An 11341-nucleotide genomic window follows, 5' to 3' on the forward strand; every position below is an offset into this window, starting at 1 on the left:
ATCAGAAAGCAGGAGAGTGAACACTCAGCCACCGGAAACGTACCTTCAAATTAAAACACAACAGGAAGTCAAGTTGTCGGATCTCAAAGAAGACAACGCTAACAAAAATGTATAAAAATACTCATGTTTTATATAAATGGATAAAATGCCAATTAGGAGCAGACACAGGTGTCACACATAATGTGTCTACTCCTGCTTTGACCATTTTCATTCTCCTCCAGGAAGTCTCCTCCAGGCTCCACTGTCTCCAGCTCTAGTTTAAATGTCTGTCAGCTTTGTCACAGACCTGCTGTTCTTTAGCAGCAGGTGAAGCAGATAATAACAATAATAATTACACTAATATTACACGTAACGAGGACCCCCCTCTCTGCCCCACGCCCCCTCCCTTCACACGCAGCGATACGTTCCTCTGGAGGAATCACGGCGCTGCGCCGCATCGCTGCTGTCCCGGTAACAGATGGTATCTAGTCCCGGTTCCACATAACCGCACTGGGACTAGTTCCAGCGAGTGGTCACGTGGCTTCATCGGCCACTTCAGACTGCATGGACCGATGAGAACTGATCCAGGATTTAGGCATCCACGGAACGTATGAGCAGGAGCCGTCTGTCTGCCCGTCTGCGTGTCTGTCTGTCTGTCCCTATGAAGCAGTGATATGCGGCTGTTTTGCATCCAGCCCGCTTCCAATCACATGATCATATTGATGCGAAGCTTTGGGCGACGTGATCATAGAAAGGCATCGGGAGGACGAAGCGCCCGGAATCAATGAGCTGCGCGTCGAAGGTGAGCAGCTGCGTGTGTGTGATGTGATGGGACTGAATGGATCGTGCCTTTACTCCGGTGCGTTGACGAGCTTCTTACTGCGGGTGTGAGTAGAAAAAGCGACGCTGAAGTTAGCATCAGATTCAGCAGTTAAGGGAAAGTTAAGGGAATCAGAGCCACGTTTTCTCGGTTCTGCGGGTAAATTGGACTTTCTACACCTGAGCTCTGTTGACCCCCAACCAAAGCAGCGGACTGGTAATTCATTATATCTGATTTGTGAAAGTTGTAGCTGTTATCAGTCTAGAAGCCTGATCTCACAGGTCTGTTAGAATCGTGGAGTCTGTTCCATAAGTTTAACAAAGGGCAGGAGATGCAGCAGGATGTTGTTCTGGTTGTTTTCGTCATCGTTGTGTTGCCTGTCAGCTGCTCAGGGAGGCTGACTGTGAATGCACTCATAACTATTATGACTAGAACAGTGATTTGACCTTTGACCTGTCACTCAATGATGCTGCTATTGCTTCTCAGTGTTTTGATCAGAGCTCATCATACCAAGTTTTTCATTTTCATGTAGAATCAACGTAAGCATTTAAAACCTGTGACCCTTAGACCCAAATAAAACTACAGAAACGTTTGGCTCTACTCTTCACTGCATGTGGCAGCAGGTAGTGTGTTAAATGTTCCTCACCTCAGAACTATTTACTATGTATAGAATAATTTCATGGTCAGACACGATCCATCCAATCCACCCGAGCGGTGCTGATGGTAATAACCCGTTCGTCCGCACGGGGGCGCCAGATAGCCAGAGTTCGGGACGAGTTTGGATCCTCGCGAGCAGATTTACTGGGACTCTGCAGACTGATCAGTTCATTCCTCAGCATGTGAAGATATCAGTTGTTTGATGGTTTTGAAGCCAAACAAAGGGAGGAAGTGAGAACAGACGACGCTGCGAACATTACACGGGGAGATGTTCCGTTCAACTCCAACAAGCCCGAGCCTCTTCACCTTCCTCAGACTTGCTCCACTTCGGCGAGTTTGAAATGTCAGCGTGTTGCATAACGTCTTTCATGCTGCGGTGCACACGCACCGGCAGCCGGTGATCATAGAGGTCTTTCTGCACGCGACCAGGACCGTTGTTCACTTATTCAGTTCAGCGCTGAAAAGTCACAAATGTCACTCGTTTCTTCAAAGCTCGCGATGCAAAGGGAGGCGCATTTTTAACACCTTCACAGTCAAACATTGAATGAGAACAGCAAGCTGGAGTCGCGGCAGGTTCAAATATTCCAGAGCAGCTTGAAATGAAACACGCAGCGCTTTTCTAACGCGTCTCTGCGCGTTCAGGGTCCAGCTGCCACTTCCTGTTCAGACGCCTGTGACTGAGCACAAACCGAGCCTGACTTAGAAAAAGGGTCCTATAATAAAAGCACATTAAATGAACAGAAGTTGTGTTTGGTCCGAACTGGTTCTCCATCGGAGAGTGAGTCAAACATCTGTCTGACCTCATTATTTTTCTGTGTCACAAACAGTTCATCTTAGATTAAAGTCATGTGGTGGAGGAGGCGGCAGCCTGTTTTTTTAAGGGACACTCACATCCTCTGCCTCTTCTATATTTGGTCGTTACTCATTAGTCCAGGAACCACACACGCACACACACACACCGTCGATGACATCAGCTCACCACACCACTAATAGCACATAGAATGAAACCGGAGACATTATTATTAGATCAGCACGACACCGCATGGGAATGAGCAGTAGAAAATGGATGGATGGATGGATGGATGAGGGACATTCTCTGAAATCGGCACAATTCATTTTTCTGTAGATTTAAACCGTCTAGTTTGTTTTAGAGGCTCCGTGATTTTTGCTAGTTTTCTGTAACTGCAAGCAAACGAAAAAACCTGTAAACTACCTGAAATGTTGACGATGAAACAATTCATTACAATTTGCTCCTGGTCTCATATAAAAGCCCGAGGGCTTTTAATTTGAAATGGGGCCTGTTGACGCCATCGGCCACAGTCGCTGCTGTCACCCGGCTTCCTGTGCAGCAGATGTGCTGGTCAGTGTTCAGATAAAAAAAAGGAAGTTAACATGTGAAGGAAGTCGTTGAAATGAGGAAGCTTGATGCTCCAGCTTCACTGTGTGTCAGTGCACGGAGCGGCGGCGAGCAGAACCCGCTGAGCGGCTGAGCGACGGCCTCGTGCAGTTTTTAAAGGGGTTTTGCCTTACGATGACCTGTTCACATCACTCAGGTCCCTGAAGAAGCAAAGTGGACGAGGGTCAACGTCTGGAAAACCTCAGCACATCGTCACAGTGAGTGCAGCAGCAGCGGCTTCGTCCTTTGTCGTAAAGTTTTGCTTTTTTATTTTAGGCTCTGGTTTTCATGCGTCATTTTCTCATGTCTCTGTGTCTCAGGCAGGAAGGTGTTTTCCATTATTATGTAAAAATGCATTTAATACAAAGGTTGTTTATGAATGTATATTCAGACAGATTTACAGGTTTAAATCATTTTTCTGATAGAAATGTAACATTTCAGCTTTTTTACTGACATCTAAATAAACATAATATATAGAGAGCTGTAACGATGACCTCAGTGTGGTCCATTACTTACAGCTGCCTCAGCAAACGAGGCACCAAAACCGAGGGTCCGGTTCGAGTCCAGACGGTTACTCTGACCACCAGCTGCTTCCTGGGCTTCATCTGCAGCCACCGCGCTGTGACATGTAAAACAAGTTCGGCAGCTGCGCTTCACGGAGCCTCTGCCGGGAACCTGGCCCACGCGTTTAAAATAAGAGGAGGTCACGCAAAAGAGGAAGCTCCTCAGCTGCGCTGCTTCCAGCGAAGCATCGTTAAGAGCAGCGCATTCACATCCTCAAAGCAGAAAGTGAGGTTTAGGTCCAGCTACATGTTGTGAACACTGACCTCCTCACATTTGGCTGATGGACGTGTTCTAGTCCTTCAGAACATCTGTTGGTTGTAACGGCCTAGAAGTTGTGACCAAGTGTTATAGCAATGAATTAGAGTGGGTTCATGACCCTAAGGAACACAGGCTGATCTAGAGTGAGGCTGGGACCGGACCAGACCCAGTCCCACCAGCAGCTACTGCAGGCTACTGGTTCTGACCCGGTCCGCTGGCTCTGACTCACGTCAGTTTGCTCTGTAGCTGGTATGTGATGGCAGCCGTGACCCAGTCTTGACCTGGATCGGACCCGGCCCGTTAATTACCCCCACGGTCCCGTGGACTCTGTCTGTCAGTTTCCGGTCGTGCGGACGATGCTGATCCGTGTATTTGTGCTGACCCGGCACCCGTCCGTGTGTCTGTCTCCAGGTGCCTTCACATCCGGGCGGCTGAGCTCTGACGGGGACCAACATGGCCGACGTCGTGAACACGCTGCCCTTCTTCTACGGCAACATCACCCGGGAGGAGGCGGAGGAGCACCTGCGGCACGCGGGCACGGCCAGCGGCCTCTACCTGCTGCGGCAGAGCCGCAACTACCTGGGAGGCTTCGCGCTGTCCGTGTCGCACTCCAAACGCTGCTACCACTACACCATCGAGAGGCAGGCCGACCAGACGTACGCCATCGCCGGCGGCAAGAGTCACCCGAGCCCCGTGGACGTGATCGACTACCACTCCCAGGAGACGGACGGGCTGGTGTGTCTGCTGAAGAAGCCCTGCAACCGGCCCAAGAACATGCAGCCCAAGATCGGCCCGTTCGAGGACCTGAAGGAGAAGATGATTCGGGAGTATGTGAAGCAGACGTGGAACCTGCAGGTGAGGGTCAGAGCAGTAGCAGAGCTCATGTGTCGTGCAGGTTTTAACTAATCACTGAGGCAGATTCCCTTTAAACAACATCTGTACACATGTTTCAGCCCTGAAGGTCTCGATATCAGCCAGACTGAACAGCTGATGGGTGGATGTGGTTAGAGCTGAACGAGCTTCCTTCTGTTTACTGGATGTCGTCTGAGGCAATAAAGCAGTTCTCACTTATTTTGACAGTTGTCACCAGTTGTTTGCTACCAAGTCGGACTAGGGCCCAGTCCCGCTATGATCCTGTTAGCGAGAGCGATCCCAGTGCTGCAGTTAGAGCCCACAGGAAACCACTGGAGCATTTGTTTGAGCAGTAAAATATATAACGAACTATTTGAACCCGTTTGTTTCCCAACGTTGAGCTGCTGAAGTTATGAAGCTGGAGGTGGCGTTAAGGTGTACTAAAGGACTGACACCCAACCCAAAGGCTGGGACAGCAAGGACCTCAGGGAGAACTGGGCTACAGATGCTCTTCTCCTGAACTGAACCCAGCAGCAGCAGAATGGGCTCAGACAGAATTGAACAGAAGCTGCTGGTTCTAACTCAGGCCCAGATAACGTTGGTCATCTGCTCCACGCTCACACTTAATGGGCTGGTCATTGCAGCGGTGTCATTTACCCAGAATGCTTTGGGAACGTCAATGTGCCCCATGTCGCTCCAGTATGAGCCCAGTTTGAATTGATCACATCGCTTATTATCTTCTCAGCAGGGCAGAATAATGTTGTCTAGCAGACACACTGTTAGATGGGAGATAACAATAACTAATTGCAGATGTTCTTTAAATGTTCTGTGGTGTGTGTGTGTGTGTGTGTGTGTGTGTGTGTGTGTGTGTGTGTGTGTGTGTGTGTGTGTGTGTGTGTGTGTGTGTGTGTGTGTGTGTGTGTGTGAGAGCTCAGGGTGCAGCTCTAGAACAGGCCATTATCAGTCAGAGGCCTCAGCTGGAGAAGCGGATCGCCACCACTGCCCATGAGCAGATGCCCTGGTTCCACGGCAGCATCACACGTGAAAACTCTGAGCCCAGGCTACAGAACGGATCCAGAGTCAACGGCAAATTCCTGTAAGTGTTCCTGTGTTTTTGCTTCCTACATGAGCTTCAAGTCAAGCACAGTGTGTTGATCATCAGGCTAAGAACAGACAAGCGTCCATATGAGGACGTGCTGAGCAACGCTAGTCCAGCATCACATTCATATGAGACATGTCTGCTGTAAAGGCTGGGCCTCGGGGCCATTCTTATATTAACATATAAAGATTGATAAAACCAGAAAATAATAAATCAAAAATACCAGAAAAAAATAAAACCACTAGCGAATCCGTCACCAACATATCGTAGAAGAAACTCGCAGCAGCTACTTGAGCAAAGCAGCTTCCTACTGGTTTCACCAACCACGTTTCACAAACGACAGAACAAATGATGCTGAAATGGGGTCCAAACACACACACACACACACACACACACACACACACACACACACACACACACACACACACACACACACACACACACAGTGGTTTCCGCTCTGCACAGGACTTCCTGAAGTAGCCAAACCAGAGAAGCCGGCGGCAAAGTGAGAAGTGAGTGTTGTGTCCTTTTCTCAGTAGAAGATGCTTGTGTTTGTTCCTGCGTCAGTGTTAAGTTAAAGTTATTTTTATGAAGACATGGGTAAAACGACTCCTTTAAACCCAGCAAGGAAAATGTGGGGCTTTATGTTTTTGCATATTACATTATAAACACAGAGATAAAAAATAATTCCTTGTGCTGTAATGTGATTAAATACTAAACTAATTAATTATTTAATAAAACTAAATATTCACAAGTAAGTAAAACATAAAGTAAACAAAACCAAGGTTAAGCTTAAAGGAATATTCAAAATAAAATATTTTAATAAAGTCAAATAAAGCCACAACCGCTAAGCCTGAGGGGATTTCAAAGTGTTTGCATGAACTCAATGTACTAAACACATGGATGGTCACAAATCCAAACTTATTAACAATTCAAAATTGACAGAAGGAGCAAAAAAAAACTTTTAAATATAATTTTTGCTAAAAAATAATCCAGACTAGTTTATGTAGTATAGAACTATTTACAGGTTGTGTAATACAGAAAGTACAGAAAACAATTAATATACAAACATTTAGTTGGGAAATATTTTTATTATTTCTACTGTCATTTAAATTATTTTATTTCAGTTACTGTCACGTTATATCTGAAATCATATATTTTAGAAGATAAATAGATTAAAAAGGAAAAGACAAAAATAAAAAGACAAAAAAAGTTCAGTCATTAAAACTAAAAAGATGTCCTGCACAATATAATATGATTATATTGTATTATATTTTCTTTTGAACAAAAATATTTTCTTTTAAGAAAATATGTTTAGTTTGAGTTTAATCAAGAGTTCAGTGCTTTGAATGTTCAGGCGTAAATAAACCTATTTGTGACGACACAAACGAAGTTGTTGGAGTCAAAGCTGCCACTTAAAAGTTTAATTGTGATAAAGTACATTGAACACAAAAAGGGAAGCTTAAACCATAAGGCGTGATAAGCAGAAAGTGGCTGAGACATAAATACCCAAAGCTGTGTTGGTAACATCAAGGAGCTTCCTGTCTGATTTATTCTTACACTCTGTAGTTGGTGCTTTTCCTTTCACTTAGGATTTGTAATCCTTATTTTATTCTCCTGCATAAGCTGGACGTTTAAAGTCTTATTGGATTCTACTCAAATTTTAGAATTTTGGAAGTTAAAGTTCTAAAAGTACTAACTAAATATATAATATGGTTTTAGATTTTCACGTAAAAATCTAAAACCATATTAAATATTAACATATATTAAAGATCGATCGAATATTGGAAAAATTTTCCGATTTCATTTTATTGTTTATTTTTCACACATTGAGCCTTTTAGTTTGAAGCAGCAGAACATACTCTGATGCAGCTTGCTGCAGCACACCGCCCCCTGGCGGCCACAGGCGGCGATGCAGCCGGCGTGAGCACACCGGCCAAGAAACAAGACAGCAACGTTGTCATCGTTGGTCTCTGTGCACAGGATCCGACAGAGAGACCAGAACGGATCCTACGCCCTGTGTTTGCTCCATGAAGGACAGGTCATGCATTACCGCATCGACAGGGACAGGACCGGGAAGCTCTCCATCCCCGACGGAAAGAAGTTCGACACCCTGTGGCAGGTTGGCTGCTGCTCACACACCTGAAGCTTCTCAGCTTCGCTTATACTCGTTCACACCAGACTTTCCTGCTGTGCAGATGTGTAACTGCTGTTTACAGATGTCAGATTGTTGTTAAGATGTAAGGTGAGGTTTGAGCTCAGGAAGCTGCAGCCACTGACCCGTGTGACCTGCAGCTGTCGTTTGGATCCGATCGGATCATCTGCGTTCTGAACCTTTGCTTGCTGACTCGTGGCACCACTGTTTATCTTGTGGCCTTCCACCCGCAGCTCGTGGAGCACTACTCCTACAAACCCGATGGGCTGCTGCGCGTGCTGACGGAACCGTGTCCCCGACCCGACGGAGAAATGGGTAAGAACCAAAGAAGCTGCTGCAGGAGGTGCTCGTTCCTGATGCTGAAGCTCCTGTTTGTTCCACCAGGTCGGCCTCTGCTGCCACGGAACCATCCTGGCCTCGGCCCGACCCTGGTGAGTTCTTAGCTAACCCTAACCCTCCACTGGTGATGTCATCGGTAGAGCCCAACCATGATTCGACTGTTTCTACTGTGACCAACTCCTAACCTCTGATATGTCGGTTTCTAGCAAAGTGCTGCAGGTGGAATTTTCTCCATGATCAAAAACGTCCCCATTCCTGGGATAACAAAAAAGGTGCCTGACGCCCGCTGGGCCCTGTGTGCTCCTCACTGCTCCTCTTCTCCCTCCCGTTCCTGTGTGAATAACCAAACTCGGTCCCTCTCCTGCTTCTCCCAGCTGCCTCCTTGTCGTGTCTCCCTGCAGACGATCCCAGTTGCTGCCTCCCTTCTGTCCAGACAGGCTCAAACCTGCTCCTCTGTGTTTCCACATTTGATTTGATGATGCTAAAAGCGGGTCGGAGCAGTTCTACGGGGATTTGTGTCTGACCCGTACCGAGGAGGGAGGCAGCTCCTGGATGCTGCTGAACGATTTCACTTGCTCGTTATAATAACTAATGCTGTTCCTCGGTTTTCCTTGGAACGCATGTGATGAATGTTAGATGACTGCCACGTATCACAGTGACTTAGAACGGGTCAGAATATCTGGAGGGTCAAATCTTCCGGTCACGACCTCATGTTCACTGTAATACGTGTGCAAAGTCTTCTCCTGGGACCCTACGATGCTCTAAACACAAATGTTCAGATTTTTTTGTGATATAGTTTCTGACATACTGTTTCTTTCTCTAACAAACTCGTAGCCTACCCCAGGGCCTCGACCCAGCTTCACCAAAGACCTGAACCCGTATGAGAGTAAAGGTGAGCCTCTGCCGGCAGCATCGCCGTCTCTCTGTCGTAGAGCAGTAAACTCACCGTGTCTCCCTGGATGCTGATCCCGTCAGAGGCCATGCCCATGGACACAGAGGTGTATGAGAGTCCATACGCCGACCCTGACGAGCTCAGGAGCTCCAAGGTGGATCGCTCCCACCTCTACCTGGAGGACGGGGTACTGGGCTCTGGGAACTTTGGTACAGTCATGAAGGGAATCTACAAGATGAGGAAGTATGTTGACTGAGGACGTCATTAGCGCTAACATTTAATCAGCATGATTACGTGATTACTCTCCTCATGTTTATCTGTAATGATGCTGAACGCAGCATCCCTCTGCTCAGAGTTCAGCCTCATCTTTTACTGGTGTGAATTAACACTAACCTTCACCGCGTTAGGACCGAGAAGACGGTCGCGGTCAAGATCCTGAAGAACGACGACGACAACCCGGCCGTGCGTGACGAAATGCTGCGGGAAGCCAACGTCATGCAGCAGCTGGACAACCCCTACATCGTCCGGATGATCGGCATCTGCGAGGCGGAGAACCTGATGCTGGTGATGGAGCTGGCCGAGCTCGGGCCGCTCAACAAGTTCCTGCAGAAGAACAAGTGCGTGGCGGACGTGAGTGTGTGTGTGTGACGGCGGCGGGTCGGACCCAGCTCAACGCGTCCGCGCTGCTTCCTCCGCAGGCAAACGAGCATGAAGAACATCACGGAGCTGGTCCACCAGGTCTCCATGGGCATGAAGTACCTGGAGGAGCACAACTTCGTCCACAGGGACCTGGCTGCCAGGAACGTCCTGCTGGTGACGCAGCACTACGCCAAGATCAGCGACTTCGGCCTGTCCAAGGCCGTGGCCGAGGACCAGAACTACTACACGGTGAGAGTCCAGGCTGTAGCGCAGAACCTTCGGTGTTATAGTGATGTGAAAGCTGGACTTTTAGTCCCCAAGCAATGGATGTGAGCCCCAACTAATGACGTCTCTAGTCTCACGTCCCCCTGGGCCCAGTCAGACTCTGGACCTGTACTAATGCACCTCTATGGAAACGTGGGTATTTTAATCAGGCGTGTCCTCCTCAGGCCAAGTGTCATGGGAAGTGGCCGGTGAAGTGGTACGCTCCAGAGTGCATCAACTACTTCAAGTTCTCATCCAAAAGTGACGTGTGGAGCTTTGGGGTCCTCATGTGGGAGGCCTACTCCTTCGGCCAGAAGCCCTACAAGGTAGGACGCTCTGCTCACACCTTGAGCACGCCTATGAAGTCAGCTGCCTGTTCCTGGGCTTGGTGGTTCTGTACCTCGCGCAACCCGTTTCACCTGAACGTGTCACTGTTTCAGGGATTGAAGGGAAATGATGTCATGCAAATGATTGAGAGCGGGAAACGTATGGACGCTCCCCTCAACTGCCCAGAGGAGATGTATGAGCTCATGAGGACCTGCTGGACCTACAAGTAGGTGAACGCGTAAACCCTGTTACCCTGGGTTACCAGTGACCCGTTAGCTGTTAGCGGTTGGCTTTGGGTGCAGGGATGGTTCTGAATGAGCAGAGCTCAGATGAAGGTCTGACACTGGTGAGCCGCTGGGTTTACGTCATGAGACGTGTCTTTCCGCATTAACGCCGGCTGTTTTTGTGTCTTACAGGACGGAGGAGAGACCTGGATTCTCGGTCGTGGAGCCGCGGTTACGAGAGTATTATTATGACATTGCACAGTAATTGTGTTTAACGCAATAATCATGTACAAATGAAATGAAAGAGTCAGAAATAAATATGCAGTAGATGATAGAACTTTGTAATGGATGTATACATGAATTGTAATAAAGCAGCTGAACCGGTTTTATGTTATTGTTCGGCTCAGTTTTTCTGTGAAAGTCATTTTGGAAATCTCAATGTTAAGAATTATTCAATGATCTGACCAGAGATCCTACAGCCACCTGAGCCAGTGCACAGAAACTCTAAGATGTTTAAGATGAAAATAACCTAAATCTTATCCTTCATCTAACCTCAGCCCTAAAATCACATCTTGCCTCCAAAAAAGCCTTCAGACTGGTGGGGACACGCCAAGTCCCCACCTGGTCACAGTGTCCTTGCCTTGATGGTAAAAACATGGTTTATGGTCCCCGCGTCGAAAAAAAACATGTAAACATGCACGCACACACACCTGCTCGAAGCCAGCGGCGTGTCCTAGCGTCCCCTCTGCTGGACAAGGTGTGCCACTGCACCCCAACACACACACACACACACACACACACACACACACACACACACACACACACACACACACACACACACACACACACATCTGAAGAAGGTCCAAAGCTCATCTG

The 11341-nt window shown here is 47.7% G+C and overlaps 1 protein-coding gene across 5 annotated transcripts; it reads left to right on the forward strand.

The window, feature by feature from the left end:
• Positions 1–435: 435 nt before the first annotated feature.
• Positions 436–10854, forward strand: syk (spleen tyrosine kinase). 5 transcript variants are annotated; one of them, XM_029169192.3, is made up of 15 exons: positions 436–781; positions 3010–3070; positions 4086–4529; positions 5462–5622; positions 7609–7747; positions 8014–8095; positions 8165–8211; positions 8326–8391; positions 8954–9011; positions 9095–9254; positions 9419–9628; positions 9710–9899; positions 10100–10240; positions 10355–10467; positions 10658–10854. In XM_029169192.3, the coding sequence occupies exons 3-15, from the start codon at positions 4128–4130 to the stop codon at positions 10728–10730; spliced, it is 1842 nt and encodes a 613-aa protein (XP_029025025.1). In that variant the 5' UTR covers positions 436–781; positions 3010–3070; positions 4086–4127; the 3' UTR covers positions 10731–10854. The 5 variants fall into 5 exon arrangements, with proteins under 5 accessions (XP_029025025.1, XP_029025026.1, XP_029025027.1 ...); XM_029169193.3 differs by lacking the exon at positions 3010–3070; XM_029169191.2 differs by lacking the exon at positions 436–781 and having other exon boundaries at positions 2893–3070.
• The last annotated feature ends 487 nt before the right edge of the window (positions 10855–11341 follow it).

This window comes from Betta splendens, chromosome 12 (assembly GCF_900634795.4).
Source record: "Betta splendens chromosome 12, fBetSpl5.4, whole genome shotgun sequence".
Classification (NCBI taxonomy): Eukaryota; Metazoa; Chordata; class Actinopteri; order Anabantiformes; family Osphronemidae; genus Betta; species Betta splendens.